This window comes from Leptodactylus fuscus, chromosome 1 (genome assembly GCF_031893055.1).
Source record: "Leptodactylus fuscus isolate aLepFus1 chromosome 1, aLepFus1.hap2, whole genome shotgun sequence".
NCBI classification, from domain to species: domain Eukaryota; kingdom Metazoa; phylum Chordata; class Amphibia; order Anura; family Leptodactylidae; genus Leptodactylus; species Leptodactylus fuscus.
In genome coordinates this window covers 204,537,835-204,561,635 of record NC_134265.1, presented here as the reverse complement: position 1 = coordinate 204,561,635, position 23,801 = coordinate 204,537,835, and the positions used below count along the sequence as shown (strand labels likewise).

At 45.5% G+C, this 23,801-nt stretch overlaps 1 protein-coding gene across 1 annotated transcript in view; it reads left to right on the top strand.

Annotated features, from left to right (window-relative positions):
- The window catches only part of COMP (cartilage oligomeric matrix protein), a 123,458-nt gene that overhangs the window by 45,006 nt on the left and 54,651 nt on the right, over window positions 1-23,801 (top strand). The window contains exons 10-15 of the mRNA XM_075280695.1: window positions 13,951-14,110; window positions 15,861-15,979; window positions 16,804-16,856; window positions 17,096-17,289; window positions 18,661-18,839; window positions 23,579-23,627. Of these exons, the coding sequence (XP_075136796.1) occupies window positions 13,951-14,110; window positions 15,861-15,979; window positions 16,804-16,856; window positions 17,096-17,289; window positions 18,661-18,839; window positions 23,579-23,627 (754 nt within the window). The remainder of the gene's footprint in view (window positions 1-13,950; window positions 14,111-15,860; window positions 15,980-16,803; window positions 16,857-17,095; window positions 17,290-18,660; window positions 18,840-23,578; window positions 23,628-23,801) is intronic.

Below are 23,801 nucleotides of genomic sequence, written 5' to 3'. Positions count from 1 at the left end.
TGTCGGCACCGAGCGTCGGACCTGCATCCACCTGCTGCGCCTGGTGAGAGACTGCTGGCATTCCTGGGGATACAGAGGGGACGGACCAACCACCCTGGAGGGGAGAGGGAGAGTAGCTACTGTCCTCCGTCTGTGCCCTGCTCCAGGCTTTGCGTGGTCCCCGGCCGGGTGAGGCCTACTTCCGGAGAGCAGCCACTGCGGCTGCAGGAGAGAAGCTAACCAACCAGATACATCCACACCTCCTGCCTTCTCCCAGCCCCGTCATCCAACACCTACTGCAGAAAGACGTTTGCTCTGCTGGACTAACACGAGCTCTGACTCACCGTGCTGTCTCCACTACCCAGTTAAGTGCTGTTCTCCCCCCCCCCCCCCCCAGAGACGAGCTTCTCTTTGCTACTCTCTATCCTAAGGACTGCATGTACGGCCCTGAAGGCTGAGTATACTGCATTCTTCTGGACATTGTGTTTCCCAGGACAACAGTAAACTTGCTATACTAGAGGGCCATAGCTGAAGGTCTGAGAACCCTTGCTCTGTCTGCACTATTGATGTGAGCCTCCCTCCCCCTCCTTTTACATCTGGCACGCATAGACAGTGTCCCTTGGGACTAACTGACAGCACTTCCACTGGTGAAGGGGTTAATGCAGTGTGTAAGGGAACTCTTCTGCTCTCTGAACCCCTTGCTCTACCTGCTGCCTGGCATCCCTGCATTGCCTGAAGTGGAGACACCTCACCCCCCCCCCCCTGCTGTTTGGCTCCCATCCTGACACTTTCTGCTGGGACATTCTGCTAACTCTGTGAGTACTCCCTGCTGTTTTTTGGACTTTCTTACCCTCTTCAGAGACCTTTCTAGCAGGGAATTTTTTGTTGTCGTGCACTGCAGTGGTGTGAAGGGAGTGCTGAGCCCCTACTCCACCATCAGGGGGGGCTCCTCACCTTCCTCCACTTGCTGTGTGTTCCACGTTCTGCAGTATATCCCCACGGAACTAGCACTTCTCCCATTGCTCCTTTTGCACCTCATGGGTACCAGGTTTGATTATGGAACTGTGTGACCGCCTCATGTAAGGCCTGGTGATACTGCGAGTGTACCTTCATTACCTTCTATGGTCGCTTCTCATTGTGATATGTCCAGAAGACGTCCTAACACCTCTACTGCTCCTTCCCGCACGCCGGGCCGCTCTCTTACTCACTCAACGTCAATCTCTACCTTCCTGTCCCGATCTGGAACCTCGGCTACTGGGTCTGGCACTGATGACATGGCTCCTCCATCTCCTCCGCTTCGCCAATCGCAGCCACCTCCTTCACTGTCTGCCACCCTCCCTGGACATGACGTGCAATCCATGGATTCAGCCTCCCTGCCGTGCTCGGCAGCCCATATTGCCTCTGCGGACTTTCAGCTACTTCGGGACCTTATTCAAGCTCTGCCCACTAAACAGGACCTGGATGCTGTAGTTTCCCGAATGGAACAATCCCAGGCACAGGCCCTCGGTGCGATCCAGTCTGATGTGTCTCAACTTACTACTAGGGCTGACGCTACTGATCAAACACTGTCCTCTTTGGAACAACGCCTGTCTGCAGTGGAGAGCAATCAAACCCACTCTGAGGCCCACCTCCAGCATATTGCTTTGCTCCTGGATGACCAGGAGAACCGGGGTCGCAGAAATAATATTCGATTACGAGGAGTGCCAGAAAAAGGCCCTCAGGATGATCTGATCAGCCGTATTAATACCATTTTCAATATGGCGACTCAACGCCCGCTGGATGCTACCTTCATGATGGACCGTGTGCATAGAGTCCAACGTTCTGGCCCGCTTGACCCTGCTAATCCTAGAGACGTTCTGTGTAGACTACATTACTTCACGGACAAGGAACACATCCTGAGGTGTGCCTGGGATATGGGATCGGTGCCTTTTGAGAATGCCTCTGTCAAGCTCTACCCAGACGTCTCATGCCGCACATTGGCTATGCGCCGTGCCCTTCAGCCGGTGTTGACTATGATTAAGGACTGTGGAGGTTCCTATAGGTGGGGTCATCCCTTCCATTTGATTGTTCGTGTTGGCTCGTCTTCGATTGTTGTCCGTTCCCCGGCGGACTTGCCTGATTTGTTTGCCTCCCTGGCTGTGCGCCCTGTCTCAGTCCCGAACTGGCTTGCTCTGGATTCCTCCCGCCCTACTATATCCAGGCGCGGCCGCGGTTCCAGGCGTTCTTCTTCGGCTGCTTCCAGAGAGAGACCTCGGCGAAACTCATCTCCACGACGTCTTCCAATACCGGATCCGCCTGGGTCTCCGCTCCGTCAACCAGATCTCTCAGCTCAGCTTCCCATTGAAGCATGATCCCTCATGCCGCCGGTCTTTGATCTGCCCACAGGACAGTGTTAATATCCTTTTATGTTGAGTGGTCTTGGACTTGTTTCGCGGTTGGTGGACATTTTCACTATGTTTATTTTGTTCTGTGACTACTCTGTTCCTCTTGATCCTGTTCCTGCTGGGCTTTATAGATGGCCCTTGTTGTTGATATTGCTGTGTTTTTATACAATGTTGTTATTTGGACCTTAGAGTCACTTTGTAGCCCTGTGCTTCCTATCCCTGTACATTTTGTTGGGGGTGGGGGCATAGGGTCTTCCTTACCAGGTACACTCGTGGTGCTTGCGGGCCCACTTCTCCCCCCATCTTTTCTTACTCCCCCACTCCTTCCTGTTTGTTGTTGTGCCCCTGGCCCATTTGTCTAGGGGTAGTTAGATTTGTTCTACTCTTGGTTCTTTTTCCCTTTCCTTTCTTCCCCCCCCCCCCCCTCATTCTTTACTGCTCTCCTTCCTCTACTCTGTTACTTTTCTCTCTTTTTTTTTTTCTTTCCCTCCCCTTTACCCTCTTCAATTCTTCGCCCTCTCCCCTTCCCCCCCCCCCCCCCTTTTTTTTTTTTTTTTCCTCTGCTCCTAGGGTGTGAGCTGGGAAAGCCCGTCTCCTTCCATGCCTCCGCTTGATCGCCTTTCCTCCATCGACGTGGGCTCCCTCAATGTGAGAGGCCTTCATAGTCCAGAGAAGCGCTCCGTACTCTTCAATCTGCTCAAAGGTAAGCGCCTTCATGTTGTGTTTTTGCAGGAAACTCACCATTGCTCTACCAAGCCATACAAGTTGACTAATGCTTGGTTTCCTCATGCATATCATAGCTCTTCTCCTGACCCGAAATCCAGAGGGACTAGTATCTTGATTTCTCGCTCCCTGCCTTGGGAACATTTGGAGACTCGCACTGATTCTGAGGGGAGACTTGTTATGGTCAAGGGTCGTATCTCCTCTCAGCTTTTTACTTTTGCCTCTTTGTATTTACCTAACTCGGGTCAGGGTCGTGCCCTTAGTTCTTACTTAGGGCTGTTGGACGGCTTTGTGGAGGGCTTCCTGGTGGCGGGGGGTGATCTTAATCTGGTCCTAGACCCTTCATTGGACTCTTCTGCTGGCGTCTCTTCTCACCCTTACTCGCTCATCAGGAGGGTTAAGAGGGACCTTCATTCCCACCAGCTTGTGGACTCCTGGAGGTTACTCCACCCATTAGATAGGGATTACTCCTATTACTCTCCGGTCCATCACCGATACTCGATACTCATATCGACTACCTCTTTATCCGTCACCAACATCTCCACTCTTTGTTGGCTGCAGAAGTCGATAATATTACTTTCTCCGACCATGCTTTGGTTACTTTGTTTGTTTCCTTGTCCTCCCCTATTCCCTTCCAGCGTCAGTGGAAACTTAACGCATCACTTCTTGATGACGTAACCATCCTGGATGACATTAAGACCCGTTTGGGGGAATACTTTGAGAGGGAGGAATTGTCGGGGATTGCTCCTCCAATGGTGTGGGAGGCTCACAAATGTTTTATCCGGGGTATCCTGTTGCAACATGGTTCCCGCTTAAACAAGGAACGCCGGGCTTGTATTGAATCTCTGCTGCAGCGGATCTGCTCATTGGAACTTCTTCATAAACGCCAAATCACTCCTGATGTTTATTCCCAGCTTGCCAGCGCCCGAGAAGAATTGCGTACGCTCGTCACTGATAGGGTGAAGGGTACTCTAGCTAAATGGAGACGTCATTTTTATGAGTTCGGAAATAAGAGCGGGCGTTCCCTAGCTAGGGCCCTTTGGGTTCAGCAGTCCTCCACCTACGTTCCATGCATCAGTTCCGCCCAGGGTACTCGATTACACATGCCCCTTGATATTGCAGCTGCCTTTCGGGACTACTATGCCTCTTTGTATTCTGTAAACTCTGGCCCTTCTCCTCTCCCTGAAGCGGAGTTCCGAGATCGCATTCATTCTTATCTCTCCTCCTCTGGTCTCCCGTCGTTGTCTCTAGAGGACTTGACGGCCTTGGAATCTCCTATTGTTGAAGAGGAAATTTCTTTAGCTATCTCCAGTATGGCAACGGGTAAGGCCCCAGGCCCAGACGGCCTTACCTTGGTATACTATAAGAAACTTGGCCCTGAACTCCGCCCCAGACTGTTGAAAGTTTTCAATTCTCTCACCGATGGCTCGGCCCTTTGTCGTGACTCCCTGTGTGCTCACATAGCGGTTATCCCCAAACCCGGAAAGGACCCTCTTCTGTGCTCTAACTACCGCCCCATTTCGCTAATCAATGTTGACCTAAAAATTTTAGCCAAGATCCTTGCGATGCGTTTATCGCCCTTGTTAGGAAATATTGTTCACCCGGATCAAGCTGGATTTTTACCCGGCCGTGAGGCTCGAGATAATACTACCAAAGCTATCAACCTCATGTATGGGGCTAAACAATCGGGCTCTCCTCTCATGCTTCTTTCAACTGACGCTGAGAAAGCCTTCGACAGGGTCAACTGGCGGTTCATGGAAGAGACCCTGTTACATATTGGTCTTGGAAATCGCATGATGAGTTGGATCATGGCTCTATACTCTCTCCCTACAGCGATGGTTAGGGTGAACAGTTTATTGTCCCAGTCCTTCCCTATCCGAAATGGCACTAGGCAAGGATGCCCCCTCTCGCCTCTCATTTTCGTCCTGACTCTTGAACCCTTCCTCCGCCAGGTTCGAGCCGACCCGAACATCTCAGGCGCTGCTCATTCTTCCTGTTTATACAAAGTGGCGGCTTATGCAGACGACTTGCTATTTTTTCTCTCCTCCCCTCATGTTTCTCTTCCAGCTCTGATGTCTGCCTTTCAGGTTTACTCGACCCTTTCGAATTTTAAAATCAACTTTTCGAAGTCGGAAGCCCTTAATGTGACCCTTTCCTCCTCGGCGGCCACCTCCTTGAGTCAATCTTTCCCCTTTCATTGGGCCCCCACTTCTCTCAAATATTTGGGGGTTTATCTTACTCTGAACCCGAAAGATCTCTTTCGTTGCAACTTCCCCCCACTTCTGGCGTCTATCAGGGCTGATTGTACTCGATGGTCCGCTGGAGCCTTTACTTGGTTCGGGAGATGCGCGATTTTTAAAATGAACATTCTTCCTCGTCTTCTCTACTTGATGCAGGCGCTTCCCATTCACATCCCTCTGTCTTTTCTTAGATCCCTCACTTCCGTCCAACTGAAGTTCATCTGGTCGGGCAGACCCGCCCGAGTGAGCAAGGCTTTTCTCTTTCGTCCCAAGAGTTGCGGTGGTTTATCGCTTCCGGACCTGAAGTCCTATTACTTGGCTACCCACCTGATGTCAGGATCTTGTTTTATTGAACTCTTTTTTGCCAGCAGTCAAAATGGAGTCTTTTGTGTTTCCTGTCTGTGACTTACCCTGATTTCCTGATTTCTCGATTATTTAGCATGTGTGTTCTGATTACCCAGTTGCCTGAGTATTGTTTTCAGAAGCCTGTCTTCTGCAAGGTCCTCAAGCTTAAACTGACTGTTCCAAGTTGGTTAGTTACCTGCAAGTTGGTTGCTACCTGGAACTACTGATCCCAGCAAGCCCTCCTGCTACAAGGACTTTGCCACCCACCCGATCCCAAGGAGCCGTGGAACTACAGCCTCCAGCAAGCCCTCCTGCTGAGTATAGGACCACTGCTTCCGGCCAAGCCTCCCTGCCTTCCACAGAACAGACTGAGCCGTGGAACTACTGATCCCAGCAAGCCCTCCTGCTACAAGGACTTTGCCACCCACCCGGTCCCAAGGAGCCGTGGAACTACAGCCTCCAGCAAGCCCTCCTGCTGAGTATAGGACCACTGCTTCCGGCCAAGCCTCCCTGCCTTCCACAGAACAGACTGTAAGTCAATTTGTATATTACTATTGCTAGACTCACTGTTCCCAGCCATTGGTCTCTAGAAAATAGAAAGGGTATTGTGACAGAATACTCAGGCCCTGATGACGGAGACCGCTGGTTCAGAGAGTTTGGAGGTACGTTTCAAGAAACTATACAATCTGACTACCTCTATGCATGTTGAGATGCAGGCTCTAAAAGCAAAGATTGATGCAATGGAGGGACAATCTAACCATAATACCCAGGTGTTTGGGCAAGCAATTCAGGAACTACGTAACCGCACTGCACAATTGGAGGCACAGGCACCAGTTCCCATTCCTAGTCCCATTCCTAAGTTACCACCTTTTAGATTTGGCGGTGAACGTGACAAGTACCGTGGCTTCATAAACCAATGCCGTTTATATTTTGATGCCAATGCTAGCCAGTTTCCAACTGATCGTTCCAAAGTGCTGTGTATTATCATGCTCCTGACTCATAAAGCCATATCTTGGGCCAACCCTTTCATTGAGACTGAAGATCCCATCTTGGACAAATTGGACGATTTCCTTACCGCTATGAATCTAATGTTTGATGACCCCAATCGATGTGCTACAGCTGAAGCTGCCATTCTAACTTTACGTCAGGGCAGGCGCTCTGTTACTGACTACGCTATGGAATTCCGAAGATGGGCTGTGGATACCACCTGGAACAGTCAGGCACAGCTTCCTCTTTTTCGTAAGGGCCTATCCAGTATTATTAAGGATGAATTATCCCGAGCAGAGGCTCCTTCCAGCTTGGACGATTTCATTAATCATTGTATCCGTATTGACACGCGTATTTCTGAACGGAGGCAGGAGAAAGAGAGATGGCTCGCCCTGAATCGGAGTAGTAATTTTTTCCCCTCTTCATCCGTGAAGGATCCACTGAGTAAACCTCCCCGGGATGCAGGGGTTGAACCTATGCAAATAGATTCTCTACAGAGACGTCAAAGTCAGGACCGTAAAGAACATAGGCTTCGGGAGGGCTTATGCCTGTACTGTGGTGGTTCGGGTCACTTCCTTATGAATTGTCCTAATCGTCCCCTTAGAACGGCTGCAGCAATTGCTGAATGTGACTTTTCTGATTCTGAGTCGGTCGTTTCGGAGTCAGCTTTGCTTCTGAATGCTGTCATAGCTCCTGTGACTCTGCACCCTAAAGAAAAGGAAAGAGGATCACACTGCCTCCTTCCAATTCAGATATTGATCAACTCTCAGTGGGTTACTAGTACGGCCATGATTGACTCAGGAGCTAGTGGAAATTTCATAGATCTATTGTTTGCCAAGGAGCATGGAATCAAGTTCCGGAAGAGGGCTTCACCGGTGGTACTGGAGACAGTGGATGGATCTCCACTAGTCTCAGGGCCCGTAGATCATGAGACAGTACCCTTGAGGATCCAGCTGAAACCTGATCACCAAGAGACACTTACCTTCATGCTGATTTCCTCGCCACACTTTCCTGTTATTTTGGGTTTTCCATGGTTGCAGACCCAGAACCCTGATATCAACTGGGAGACTAGTGAGATACGTTTTCCGGGAAAGGATCTCCCTGCTAGCATGCATATACGGGATCCGGCTCCAGCTCCAAATGTACCACTTACCAGCATAAAGATTCAAGATCCAGCTCAAGTGCTAAGTTTACCACCTTGTTATGAGATATTCTCTGATGTTTGCGACAAAAAGAAAGCCGATCTACTTCCTCCACATCGTCCATATGATTGCCCGATAGATCTCCGACCCGGTGCATCGATACCTTTTGGGAGCATTTATCCACTAGCAGGGCCAGAACTGAAAGCTCTCAAGTTGTACATTGATGAAAATTTGGCTAAAGGCTTTATTCGTCCCTCTTCATCTCCAGCTGGAGCTCCCATATTCTTTGTCAAGAAGAAAGATGGCTCTCTCCGACCTTGCATAGACTATCGGGAATTAAATAAAGTTACAGTTAGGAATCGCTATCCTTTGCCTTTAATCCCAGAATTATTGGAGAGAGTACGACAGGCCAAGATATTTACAAAATTAGACCTTCGTGGTGCATATAATCTAGTCCGCATCAGGACCGGGGATGAATGGAAGACCGCTTTCAGATCTCGGTATGGGCACTTTGAATATCTTGTGATGCCGTTCGGACTTTGTAATGCTCCAGCCACCTTCCAACACCTTGTCAATGACATTTTCAGGGACCTTCTAGATCTCTTCGTGGTCATATATCTGGATGACATCTTGATTTTTTCAAATTCTCTCGAGGAACATCAACAGCATGTAAAGACCGTCTTGGGACGCCTGAGGGAAAATCATCTCTACATCAAACTTGAGAAATGTGAGTTCCATAGAACTGAAGTGCAGTTTTTGGGGTATATAATCACCCCTCAAGGATTGAGCATGGATTCAAGTAAGATACAAGCAATCCTTGATTGGCCTGTTCCCAAGAACGTTAAGCAAGTTCAACGTTTCATTGGTTTTGCAAATTTCTACCGACGCTTCATTAAGAACTTTTCAGGGATCGTCTCCCCTATTACCCAACTAACAAGAAAGTCAACAGCGTTTATTTGGACCACTCAAGCACAGGAAGCCTTTGACCGTTTAAAGGAAAAATTTACCACAGCCCCAGTCTTAATTCATCCTGATCCTGAACGGGCCTTCATTGTTGAGGTAGACGCATCGGACAGTGCTATGGGAGCTATTCTCTCTCAGAGAACAGGAGAGAAGAATTTATTACATCCATGTGCTTTCTTTTCTCAACGTTTGTCACCCGCAGAAAGAAATTATGATGTAGGGAATAAAGAATTATTGGCCATCATCGCTGCCTTTAAGGAATGGAGGCATCATCTCCAGGGAGCATCACAACAGATTGTTGTCCTCACTGATCATCGTAACTTGGAGTTTATCAGATCTGCTAAATGTTTGTCTCCCCGACAGGCTCGCTGGAGTTTATTCCTCAATCAATTTAATTTTGTAATTTCTTTTAGGCCAGGTTCTCGTAACGGTAAAGCTGATGCCTTATCCAGAATGTACGCTGCTGACCCTACTCCGGGTTCTTTACCCAAGACAATACTGTCAAATTCCAATTTTGTAGGGGTAATTCACAATCAAGATTTGTTGAGAGACATTAAGGAGGCTTATAATTCAGATCCATTTCTTTCACAACCCACAAGGGATGTACGTTTAACTCTAAGGAACGGAGTGTGGGTTCAAGGGCAAAGCCTTTATGTTCCTGAAGCGGTGAGAGTAAAAATTTTGAAGCTGATGCACGATTCCAAGATGGCAGGTCACAGGGGAATACAGAAGACCCAAGATTCCCTTTCTCGTTTTTTCTGGTGGCCAAGTTTTCGAGAAGATGTCAGGAATTATGTTCGCTCATGTGATGTCTGTGCCAGATGTAAGACACCACGTTCTGCACCAACAGGTCTACTGCAGCCTCTTCCTATCCCAACTCGCCCCTGGGGGTCAATCTCCATGGACTTCATTGTAGAACTGCCAACCTCCAAGGGAAAAAATACAATTTTAGTGGTGGTTGATCGTCTGACGAAAGCTGCTCACTTCATACCCTGTGCAGGTCTACCTTCAGCTAAAGACACTGTTGACTTAATTATTCAAAATATCTTTCGCCTACATGGAGTTCCAGATGAGGTTGTGTCTGACCGAGGTGTTCAATTTACTGCAAGATTCTGGCGAGGGTTCTGTGCGGCATTGGACATAGATGTCTGTTTGTCCTCCGCTTTCCATCCACAATCAAATGGACAGACAGAACGTACTAACCAGACTCTGGAACAATATCTACGATGCTACGTCTGCCATTTACAGGATGATTGGGTTGATTTGCTTCCCATGGCAGAATTCTCCTACAACAATTCGCAAAGTGCTTCTACAAAAGTAACACCATTCTATGCTAACCAAGGCTATCACCCAAAGATCTTTCCCAGATTTCCGGTGGATGCCCCTGTGCCAGCAGTTACAGAAAGAATCGCCTCTTTACAACAAGATCTGAATTTGTTAAAACAGACATTGCGCACAGCTCAAGAGAGATTTAAGAACACAGCTGATAGGTGTCGTAAACCAGCACCAACATTCAAGGTAGGAGACGCAGTTTGGTTATCTACCAAGAACCTGAAATTAAGGGTGCCGTCACGAAAATTGGGACAAAAGTACATTGGTCCCTTTAAGATTAGTGGTCTGGTAAACTCAGTAACCTGTCGATTGAATCTTCCAAAGACCATGAAGATTCATCCTGTTTTCCATGTCTCTTTGCTGAAACCTACAATTTCAAATCCTTTTCCGGGACGGTCATCTCCTCCTCCTGGTCCTGTCTTGGTAGATGATCAAGAACATTTTGTTGTGGAGAAGATTCTGGATTCCAGGATTCTCAGGGGCAAGTTACAATATCTTATCAAATGGCAAGGCTATCCTCCAGAAGAGAATTCCTGGGAACCTCTGGACAACATCAATGCCTCTCGATTGATTAAACAATTTCATGATAAATATCCTGAGAAGCCTGGTCTGGGATCGTCCGGAGGCCGCTCCTGAGGTGGGAGTAATGTCAGGATCTTGTTTTATTGAACTCTTTTTTGCCAGCAGTCAAAATGGAGTCTTTTGTGTTTCCTGTCTGTGACTTACCCTGATTTCCTGATTTCTCGATTATTTAGCATGTGTGTTCTGATTACCCAGTTGCCTGAGTATTGTTTTCAGAAGCCTGTCTTCTGCAAGGTCCTCAAGCTTAAACTGACTGTTCCAAGTTGGTTAGTTACCTGCAAGTTGGTTGCTACCTGGAACTACTGATCCCAGCAAGCCCTCCTGCTACAAGGACTTTGCCACCCACCCGATCCCAAGGAGCCGTGGAACTACAGCCTCCAGCAAGCCCTCCTGCTGAGTATAGGACCACTGCTTCCGGCCAAGCCTCCCTGCCTTCCACAGAACAGACTGAGCCGTGGAACTACTGATCCCAGCAAGCCCTCCTGCTACAAGGACTTTGCCACCCACCCGGTCCCAAGGAGCCGTGGAACTACAGCCTCCAGCAAGCCCTCCTGCTGAGTATAGGACCACTGCTTCCGGCCAAGCCTCCCTGCCTTCCACAGAACAGACTGTAAGTCAATTTGTATATTACTATTGCTAGACTCACTGTTCCCAGCCATTGGTCTCTAGAAAATAGAAAGGGTATTGTGACACCTGACTCGTGTCGTGGACTGGTGTAGGCATGCTGTTTCTAAACCTTGGGTCTACATCGAACAGGCATTCTCTCCGATCCCTTTGCAGGTTGCCCCATGGTTGGACTCCTCCTCATTGTCATCTCTCTTTTCTCACCCTACCCTTGGTCCCACGCTTCGGATTTGCTCCAGGGGCCTTGTTCGCTCCACTCTCCTCCCTAAGGATTCCGCTCTTTTTCCAGTGCTGGGCAATCCTGCCTTTCCACCTGGAATGTTTGACCGAGTTTTTTGTAATTGGCGCCGTCATGGGATTTTCCATGCCTGTCACTTCCAGGACGCAGGGGGATGGACTACACTTCTGAATTCCCAGGCCTCTCCTGAGCTGCCCCCTTTGGATGCTTGGCGGGGGATGCAACTTCGTCACTTTTTACATTCTCTCCCTGCTCCTGCAGAGTTCCGCGTCGAACCTACCCCCTTGGAGAAGATTTGTGTTGGTGCTGGCCCCCTTCGCCACTCCCTCTCGCTCACTTACCGGATCCTGGTTGAACCTCCGGAGGACTTTGTTCCGCCGTTCTTGTTGAAATGGGAATCTGACTTATCCCTTTCCCTCTCTCAGGAGCAGCGTAGGCGCATTTTTCGCCTTTCTCATACTGCTTCCATCAGCTCTCGCCACCAGGAGGCCAGCTACAAAATCTTGTCCCGATGGTATAGGGTTCCTACGAGACTCCATGCTATGTTTCCTCAGGTCTCCCCATTATGTTGGCGCTGTGGCGACGAGGAAGGCATGCTGCTACACATTTTTTGGTCCTGTCCTGCCCTTTCGTCCTTCTGGGAGGGGGTCAAGCGGATAACCCTCCAGCTTACTGAAACTTCTCACCATTTGGGCCCTGCCCTGTTCCTCCTTAATCATTGTGAGTCTTCTGTAAAGGTCTTTAAGCGTTCCCTACTTAGATTCCTGATCCTCGCTGCCCGGGCTTGTATCCCCCTTTTTTGGAAACGAGTGGATCCTCCTCCTCTCTCCCTCTGGATTTCGAAGGTCAACGAGATAATGGAAAATCTCACGTCTTTCCTGCATGGCACGACTGAGGCGTACATCAAAACCTGGTTCTACTGGTTCAGGTTTCAACAGTCTGCAGAGTACCGGACGCTTCTGGGCTCTGACCCCTCCTCTGATTGATACTCTTGTTGTTCGTCTCAGGTATTTGACCAGTGGTTGCTCCCGAGCCCTTCCCAACTGGCTGTGGTATGGATGACCTGACGAGCGCTCTCACTGGTTTCCTGACTGCTCACACTCACCCCTACCTACCCTTTCACCCCCCACATTTAGTCCTCTCCCCCACTCATCTGTCCCACTAACCCCTCCCTCCTCCCCCCCCCCTTTTTCCTTTTTCTTTTTTTTCTATGTTGCTTTCTTTGTCTTTAATTTTTTTTTTTTTTTTTATTCTTCTATGATTGTATTTTGTGTTGCACTGTGTGCTTTTTCTGTTCGCAGGGCGGGTGTTCGCCTTGTAACTTGTAATTGTTTTTTCTTTTCCTATTGTTTAAAAAAATTTTCAATAAAAAATTTGAGTAAAAAAAAAAAAAAAGAGGTCACCAGCATGCTAATGCCACTGCTCATGCATGATCTTGTCCTAGTTATCTCACCCTGGTCCCTTCTACTACACGACTAACAATAAATAAATAAATATACAATGAATGTACAAATATCTAATAATAGCATTAGACTAGGGATATATATCTTTTGTGCTGCTTAGATTTAAGTTATATAATTTTGACCTATGGTCCCCTGATGAACCAATAGTCATTGGGGAAATGCATGTGGAAGCTTCTACGCTGGTTTTAATATTACCATAGAGATTGGACAGTCAGTATTGGTACCATACTGTCTGAAATAATATTTCTATCCTCTTTGGGTAAAAAGATTTGCCTCATTAGGTTTCATATTTTTATTTGTGCCATCACCATCTGTGCCATCTGTGTTACAATGACATTTTGGTGTTAAGGTTTTTTGCCCTTTTTATGGGATTATTAAAAGTTATATTGTGATAGTGTTTAACTATAGATTTCGATCTCTCCTGTGATATATTTAATATGTGAAATCTACTTTCCAGTTCCTCTCAGTGAAATTGAGTTGGTATGGAAACCTCGTGCCACGTTTTGGGTTTTTATATATGTCGCTGGGTTGTTATGAGAACTGGTGTAAAACTGTGTGTATGTCAGTTAGACTGCAGCCAGGTGTCTGTTGTTCTGGTCCATCAGATGACCTGAACAATAGACATATGAACTGCTAAAACAGTGGACACAAATGGAGACCAATGGACCCCATTGACTATAATGACGTCCAGAGGTGCCTGTTGTTTTAAACTGAAACTGCTTGACATAAAAGTTGGTCTTGCGACAATTTTTCGTTGAGCAATTTTCATCGGTCACTGCAAATGGAGACTCCAAATGGAGACTCCAGCGTATATGTGAACCCCGCCTTAGAGGAGTAATAAATACCAATAGTACGTGATTTCAGGTCTTTAGTAATATGTCTGAATAATGTCTCAGTAACAAGTTATATGTAATTACTAATGATCATTAAACGTGCTTTCTAATGCAGGATAACTGTGTCTATGTTCCTAATGTTGATCAAAGAAATGGAGATCAAGACAACTTCGGTGATGCCTGTGATAACTGCCGCAACATCAAGAACGATGATCAAAAAGACACTGACCGGGATGGGAAGGGAGATGTCTGCGATGATGATATAGATGGAGACAGTAGGCTTCAATTGTTACTTAAATCATTGTATATACATAGCAAAGTGTATGGAACAGCTAAACTCAATGGGGGAGATTTCTTGTCTCCCTACAATAGAAAAAACTGTAAGAAACCCTTTTAAATACAGTACCATTGACCCAGATTTAACATAATTTAAACTAGTTTTCTGCAGTAAATGATGACTAAAATCTACACTGTCATGAGCTGGCATAGACTTCAGTATGGGCCCGTTCACACAGAATAAACGTGCGTGTATTTTGCCAAAATACACGCGTAAAAAATACATGTGTAAAAATAAGACTCCCATTGACTTCAATGACATTTTACACGTGTATTTTGACGTGTTTTTTTACGTGTGTAAAAAAATGTCATTGAAGTCAATGGGAGTCTTATTTTTACTCGTGTATTTTGCCATAAATACATACATTTGAAGCTATATTACAGAGGTAGGCAATATTTTTTTGTATGGTGTGGTGATTTAAATGAAAAAAAAAACCCCAAAGATGAGGTACTTGGGGTGCAGTGCAAAAATTCTAAGTCTGACAACCCCTATAGTAAAGTCCTATACCAAAAACCATAACACAGAAGTGCTGTCACATGCTGGACACATGCATTCACTGGTATTTCCTTGGACAGACCTATACTTTCTCATTAGAAACAATTATAGGACATGTGTATTTCCCAATTAGTGGTAAATGTATACGTCCTGGAGAACCGTGTGGCAGCATGTGATACACTAAGTATCTGGATGCAGCTACAGTACTAGGCCACTGGTACTTTCACTTCACTATAAAGATGCCTTCACATGATGAGTTTTTCTATAAAAATGCATCCATTTTTTAATGGAAAGCTCCCTTAGTTTTTGTGCAAAAACACAGTCATATAGAATAATGTCCCACACAGTATAATGATTCATTGTGGCCTCTCAACATGGTATAATGTCCCATAGTCACCCCTCTGCACCCCTCTGTCACCCCCCATTGTGGCCCTTTTACACAGTATAATGTCCCATAGTGGCCTCCCCACAAAGTATAATGTCCCATAGTATAATGTTTCATAGGGGCCCTTCCACCTAGTATAATGTCCCATAGCTGCTCCTCCATATGTCATAATGTCCCACAGTATAATGGCCCCAAATGAATTTTTCAAAAATGTCGGGTTTTCCACTCACAAATCTCTTCAGACCCCTGAGTATAATAAGCAGAGGCTCAGGAGAGGTAATCAGACATAAAAAAAAACCCTATTCCTTTTGGAACTTCTGCCTGACATCAGGAACCGCTGATTGGGTCTCAGGGGCCACATTGCCATCATTAGCATGACACTGGTGTAACCCCTGAGACCCTGAGGTCTCTGATGTCAGTTAGAAACGGCAAAGAAAACAGGGAGCCATGCCTGCGAACAAGGAAGGTGACTAAGGGGGAGTTCACACGATGTAACGTGCAGCGTGATGTGGCACGTATACGGCATGTGAGAGTTTGCGCGCCGTAAAAGCTCCTATTGATTTCAATGGGAGTTAGGATTGTATACGCCGTATTATTTTGTGGCCGTGATTTTGCCGTGATTCCTCTGTCATCTTTAAATTGCTGATCTTCATATTTTAAAATATCACTTTCTTTCACTTTAGATCTAGTACATACAATAAAAATGCAACAGACAGTGTCTTTGATTTTTTTTTCTGTATAGTATCCCACTATGTTCTGTAAACTATATATTATAACAATTTACGTTGGTGTCATTCTTTTTATTCAGAAATTAAAAATGCTGTGGATAACTGTAAAACAGTGCCTAACACCGATCAGAAGGACAAAGACGGCGATGGCGTTGGGGATGTTTGTGACAGCTGTCCCACAATTCGGAACCCAGACCAAGTAGGTTACATGGTGGACAGTACGTTCAATGTTACTTGTATTTTTATTGTGATTTGCAATTGACTATCCAGTTTTTGACTAGCAAATCATAGTGCAAAAGAAAGAATGCAGCTTTTGCAATGTCTTAATGTATTCTTGTATTGAAGGCATGCACTCCGGCACTGCCTGCACATCAGTTTTATAGGTAACGCTCGACTGCTAACAAGCACTAATCCAGTAATATAGGTGAAAACTCCAGTGGGCCTGCAGGTGACCAGCAGTGCCGCAGGACTTTTTTTGACCTCCACAATGTATTTGACCCCCTCTTCTCTCCCCTCACACAGTATATGACTCCACTTTATATGAAACCCCACAGTATATGACCCCTTTTTTGCTCCCCACATGGGGTCTGATCCCGCTTTATGGCCCCCACACAGTATATGACCCCCTTTTTTTTCTTCACTAAAAGCATGATTCCCCATTTATGGCCCCAGTACAGTTTATGACCCCCTTTTATACCTCCCCACACAGTATATGACTCCATTTTTAAAGCCCACATGCAGCATATGACTATCTTTACACATACCCCACCACGACTAAGTTAAAGCCCCCTTCCCCCACCCCAAGCAGTGGTCGATAATTTTAGTCCCACCAGATATTTGTCAAGAAGTGTCAGTTTTGATGGGATGTGGGTTGGCACATGTGTAATACCACCAGTCCATCCCATCATCTGAAAACAGTGCCTACTAGACTGTGTTCAAACATGGCCATCTATGAGATACACAAATGATAGGTAAATACATACACTCCCTTCATAGCATTTGTGAAATATGTTTCTTTCTCAGACAGATGCAGATGATGACTTAGTGGGAGATCAATGTGATACCAATCAAGATCGGTAAGGAAAAAGAAATCAAGCTAATTATTAAATGATATTCCTGAGTACCTGTACATTATACATCAGCCATTTTTGACTTGTGTATGTGAAAAGTCAAAGGGGAAAAATTGAGAACATCAAATTATATTGGATTTCATCCATTAGATTTGGTAAAAATTGTGCCTTCCTACCGATGCAGAACTTAATTTTATGTAAATAGGGTTTTGTGCGTTTTTTTTTTTTGTATTTTGGTGAACTAGAGATGGGGATGGCCATCAGGACACACGAGACAACTGCCCATCAGACATTAATAGCTCACAGCTAGACACAGACAAGGATGGCCTAGGAGATGAGTGTGATGACGATGATGATAATGATGGAATTCCTGATTCCGCACCTCCTGGACCAGACAACTGTAGACTTGTACCTAATCCAGACCAGGCTGATTCGGATGGTATGTTTTCTTATGTTTGTATTTTGAAGCATTGTGATATACAGTATATGGTATCTGTCAAAGCAATGGTTTGGTTTTAACTGGGAGCTTTCTGCATACATTTTAATGAGTGCACTTTGTGTATTTTTGTCAAATGTTCTTAACACTTTTCACAAGATTTCCAAGTTTCTAGAATCTTTAGATTCGGTAAATGTTATTTTTAAGGCTTTACCTAAGGTTCCATAAAAGGATTTTTGAAGTGACTGCACTTTCATTTTTGTAATATAGGTGTAGGTGTGACAAACACAACTTTAATAGTATTGCATAGCATGCAGGGAATTCTTAAAATTTTCCTTCGAGATTCTGTAAATGTGTATTAGACATGCAAATCTTTATCAATAAGTGGTACCAATTATATTTTGATTTGTTTGGTAACATAAGACATCCATATAACTATTGTTTTGCTACTTGTACTAACTGACCTACAATAAGCAAAATCTTCATACGTATCATTTCATTTGACTTTTCAGGATAAATTGCCATGTGGGTGTACATGAGGAGTAATGCTATATGATGACTTATATTTTTCATTATTTAGCAGTTTTCCCCTTCTGCATGCAATATCTGTAACTTGCATTTCTCTTTGCACTGGTGGGTGGAGGCTAGCTACTATTGACTGCGCACTCTGTGTAGCCGAGAATAGGTTCTTGAACTGTCTCTGTCACTCAGAAACAGCCCCAGAAACATATAGGACATATTTAGAGAATTACTGATCTGTCCTGATAAAAATAGTGTTTTCATTGTGATAGAAAGCTCCCCTTTAGCTCCAGCATAAGAATGTATTCTTTTCTCTTATAGCCGGCACCTCCTGCAATCATTCTCTTTCTTAAACCCCATGGTGACCTTTCCTTCCATGGGGTTTCTATAATGAGTACCATTATTCCTCGTCCCCAGCATAGAATCTCTCAAATTCTTGGCCGCCGCCATTTTCCTGGGAGCCAGCTATTTTGTTGAGGGTCTTCTCATTCTTAGTCTATAGATTGGAGTAATGTCCTTAACGTTAAAATGAACAAAGACTCACACACTTGGGATAATTTTTCATGATCCCTTTTTAGGTAAAATCTGTGCAACCCAACTTTGAAAAAGGTCCAAAAGTAAGGGCTGTATTGTAACATCATGTTTATTTTTAGATTGCGTCTTCAGTCTCATGAAATGTATTTGATGTAGAGTTCTTTCTTGTTTCTTATTCTTTCCTTCAGAGTTCTGTTTGAATTCAGATTCTACTCTTACACCTATTAAATAATACCATTCTCCACTGGGAACCCAAAGCAATGCCATGACTTTAAGTACTTGCCAAAAATGATACCTTTAAAAGTGTTTTGCTTTCTTCAGGAAATGGCATTGGGGACGCATGTGAAGGAGATTTTGACAGAGATATGGTAGTCGACAAAATCGATGTCTGTCCAGACAATGCTGAAATCACTCTTACAGACTTCAGAGCTTACCAGACTGTTGTTCTGGACCCAGAAGGAGATGCACAGATTGATCCAAACTGGATTGTTTTAAATGAGGTATTCAGTTGAAATATAAGATTTGCTGCCATTGTGAAAATAAGAAAAAACGGGTAGCATAAATCAAAAGTGTTGGCCAGAGTTCTTCCATAACCCAGCTATTACAGTTGTAGAATCACATTCATCTTCATGAGTACCTCAGGCAAGGGCAGATTTTTAGCCTTTAAGGGATATGTAGCGGATTCAAAACTGTGTATAGCTTTTATTGTGGTCAGTGTTTCCCTTTCTAAGGCTTGGACCCCGTGTTGTGAATACGCGGTGTTTTAGCTGCGACAGAAACACTGTGGCAAAAAACGCTGGTTATTACAGTACCTGCAACGTAGATGGGATTCTTACTAATCCCATCCACATACTGCAGGAAAAAAATCTGCAGCGAAAAAAGCTGCATTTTCAAAAATGCTTGTGTTTTTAAACAGTGCAACATGTCACTCATACCTGTGGAAATATTGGCGTTTTCCATATAGGTGTAAAAGGGCAGAAAGTCCACAGAGGAAAACTCTGCAAAATCACAATGAAAAGTTTTGTGGGAAAAAAACACAATGCATTTCCACAGTGGTTTTTTTTCGCAATAATTTTTTGCTGCATTTTGCTATAGGGGTTTCAGTCTAAATATTAACCCGTATCCATATGTCTGAGTAATGCTTCTTAGTGTTGTTCTCATACCTTCCATAGAGGTGAATGGGAGTTATAGGAACAAGGCACAAGACATTCATCTATTCTGCTCTGGACTTAGAAGCAGTTATTGCCATCTCTCAGTATGCTTGTGTAACAGACCACAGCAAAATGGCGGACCAAGCATTCGCAGTCAGCTCTGCCTGAAGCCAAAGTGTCAGATCTGACTGTGTATGGGTGACACTTCATCCCCGCATAGTGCAATGTCAGATGCCTATGCAAGGCAGAAGATGAAGAGGGGCGTGAACAGAATTAAGGGGCGGCAAGAGGAACTCCCCCTGTGCTCCCTGAACGTAATTTGCATATTGCAATAAACAGATTTTTACAGAAACAGTGGGGAGAAGAAGAGAATGGAAGTCTATTTCTAATGATAGACTCCCTTTAAGGTTAAGACCCCACATAGTGAGCTACAGCCAAAAAATGGTATGGAAAAGACCACAGTGAAAACGCATCACACTTTTCTGTAGTGTTTTTTTCACAGAAAGTTAGCAAAGTTTTCCTCTGTGGACACTGCTCTATTATACCGATATGGAAAACACCAGTTTCCGTAGGTATAATTAACATGCTGTGATTTACAAGATCGCAATGGTTTTTGAAATTACAGCATTTCCACTCTCGATATTTTTCAGCAAAGTGTGGATAGGATTAGCCAGAATCCCCTCCACTTTCACAAGGCCCCAGCCTAAAGCACAATTTATAGGAAACTAGAGGGAGGACCCGGCTTCGCACGGGTATATTACAATTTATGTTTGTGTAGTGGCCCCATAAGAATTGTCCAATTTTGCACTGGTGTATTTTGTATGTGGTTTGTGTGTTTGTCCATAAGCATCATGTAATTATGTGTATCTCATTTTGAATGTCAGTGAAAAACCTGTGATTAGTTGTTATGGATATCTGGAGTAAAGCTGTATCTAATCCTTCCCCGTGTAGTACTGTGTTTAGATGCAAGTATCTAATCCTTGTTGGTGTGGTACTTTGTGCAGATGCACATAACTAATCCTCCCCGTGTGGTATTGTGTGAAGAGGTGCGTATCTAATCCTCCAGTAAGTGAAACTGTATGCAGACGTGTGTATCTAATGACTCTGGCGTGTGGTACTGTGTGCAGATGTGCGTATCTAATACTCTGGCGTGTGGTACTGTGTGCAGATGCGCGTATCTAATCCTCCCCCATGTGGAACTGTGTGCTGAGATGCGTATCTAATTCTCTGGCATGTGGTACTGTGTGCAGAGGCCTGTATCTAATCCTCTAAAGTGTGGTACTGTGTTCAGATGCACGTATCTAATCCTCTCCTGTGTGGTATTGTGTGAAGAGGCACATATCTAATCCTACGGCGTGTGGAACTGTGTGTAGACGCGCGTATCTAATCCTACAGCATGTGGTACTGTATGCAGACGTGTGTATCTAATCCTATGGCGTGTACAACTGTGTGAAGACCTGCTTATCCAATCCTCTGGCATGTGGTATTGTGTGCAGACGCACGTATCCAATCCTCCGGCGTGTAAAACTGTGTGCAGACGCACGTATCTAATACTACGGCACGTGGTACAGTGTGCAGACGTGCATTTCTAATCCTCCGGCGTATGGAACTGTGTGCAGATGTGCATATCCAATCCTCTGGCGTGTGGTACCATGTGCAGATGCGTATATCTAATCCTTCCCCGTGTGATACTGTGTGTAGAAATGCGTATCTAATCCTCCAGCGTGTTGAACTGTGTACAGATGTGCGTATCTAATCCTCCCCCGTGTGATACTTAGAGCAGACACACGTATCTAATCCTTCAGTGTGTGTAACTGTGTGCAGACACGCACATCTAACCCTCGGTCGTGTGTTACTGTGTGCAGATGCACGTATCTAATCCTCCACTGTGTGGTATTGTGTGAAGAGGCGCGTATCTAATCCTACGGCATGTGGAACTGTGTGTAGATGTGGGTATCTAATCCAACGGCATGTGGTACTGTGTGCAGATGCGTGTATCTAATCCTACGGCATGTGGTACTGTGTGCAGACGCGCGTATCTAATCCTACGGAATTTGGTACTGTGTGCAGACGCGCTTATCTAATACTCTGGCGTGTGGTACTGTGTGCAGACGCGCGTATTTAATCCTCCCCTGTGTGGTATTGTGTGAAGAGGCGCGTATCTAATCCTACGGCGTGTGGAACTGTGTGTAGACGCGCGTATCCAATCCCCCGGCATGTGGTACTGTGTGCAGACGCGCGTATCTAATCCTATGGCATGTGGTACTGTGTGTAGACGCGCGTATCTAATCCTCCCCCGTGTGGTACTGTGTGCAGACGCGCGAATCTAATTCTCCCCCGTGTGATACTGTGTGCTGAGACGTGTATCTAATTCTCTGGCTTGTGGTACTGTGTGCAGAGCCATGTATCTAATCCTCCCCTGTGTGACACTGTGTGCACACACACATATCTAATCCTCCCCTGTGTGGTATTGTGTGAAGAGGCGCGTATCTAATCCTTCGGCGTGTGGAACGATGTGTAGACGCGCGTATCTAATCCTACGGCATGTGGAACTGTGTGTAGACGTGGGTATCTAATCCAACGGCATGTGGTACTGTGTGCAGATGCGTGTATCTAATCCTACGGCATGTGGTACTGTGTGCAGACGCGCGTATCTAATCCTACGGAATTTGGTACTGTGTGCAGACGCGCTTATCTAATACTCTGGCGTGTGGTACTGTGTGCACACACACGTATCTAATCCTCCCCTGTGTGGTATTGTGTGAAGAGGCGCGTATCTAATCCTTCGGCGTGTGGAACGATGTGTAGACGCGCGTATCTGATCCTACTGCATGTGGTACTGTGTGCAGACACGTGTATCTAATCCTATGGCGTGTACAACTGTGTGCAGACGCGCGTATCTAATCCTATGGTGTGTACAACTGTGTGCAGACGCGCGTATCTAATCCTCTGGCGTGTGGAACTGTGTGTAGACGCGTGTATCTAATCCTTCAGTGTGTGAAACTGTGTTCAGAAGTGTGTATTTAATCCTCTGGTGTGTGGGACTGTGTGCAGACCCGTGTATCTAATTCTACGGCATGTGGTACTGTGTGCAGATGCGTGTATCTAATCCTATGGCGTGTACAACTGTGTGAAGACACGTGTATCTAATCCTCCCCTGTGTGGTATTGTGTGAAGAGGCGCGTATCTAATCCTACGGCGTGTGGAACTGTGTGTAGACGCGTGTATCCAATCCCCCGGCATGTGGTACTGTGTGCAGACGCGCGTATCTAATCCTATGGCATGTGGTACTGTGTGTAGACGCGCGTATCTAATCCTCCCCCGTGTGGTACTGTATGCAGACGCACGTATCTAATCCTCTGGAGTGTGGAACTGTGTGTAGACGCGTGTATCTAATCCTACAGCATGTGATACTCTGTGCAGACGCGTGTATCTAATCCTATGGCGTGTACAAATGTGTGCAGACGCACATATCTAATCCTCTGGAGTGTGGGCCTGTGTGTAGATGCCTGTATCTAATCCTTCGGCATGTGGAACCGTGTGCAGAAGTGCGTATTTAATCCTCTGGTGTGTGGGACTGTGTGCAGACCCGTGAATGTAATCCTGTGGCGTGTGATACTGTGTGCTGATCTGTGTATCTAATCCTCTGATGCGTGTATCTCAGTTTGGATATCAGTGTTGGGTTGTGAATGTGGAGTGACCGTGTGTATTGCAGTTGGAATATGAGTGAAAGTCTTGCAGGTTTGTACTGGCTAAGGGGGGGGGGGGGCACTGTGTTTGGAATGCTATATCTCAGCAACGGTACGTCCAAGTGAGTTGGAGTCTTGTCTTAAACCTTCCCGGATATCTGAAGTATCTCTGTACCAAATTTGGTGAAGATCGGTCCAGTCGTTTGGTTCGCATTAGAGAACAGACAGACAGAAATTCATTTTTATAATATAGGGAGATTAGATTTTCTGTTTAGTGACATTTTTATCAAAAATATTTTTGCACAGGTTCTAAAATCCTGACAGTAGGTATTAATAGTAACAAGAGATACTTAGCTATTTCCGGTCATCTCATAGTTTGTTACATGTTTACATTTCTAGGGTATGGAGATTGTCCAGACAATGAATAGTGATCCAGGACTAGCTGTTGGTAAGACTGAGTTTTTTTTCCACGTTCAATTGTTGCTATTGCAGTTTTTGAAGACAAAGCATATGTGGATCATAAAGGGTGAAAACCTATAAAGAACAGATGGCACTCTTATCAATCCACACCCTGAAAACAGAAAACTGAACAAGACCATAAACTGTAAATACTGCTGTATAT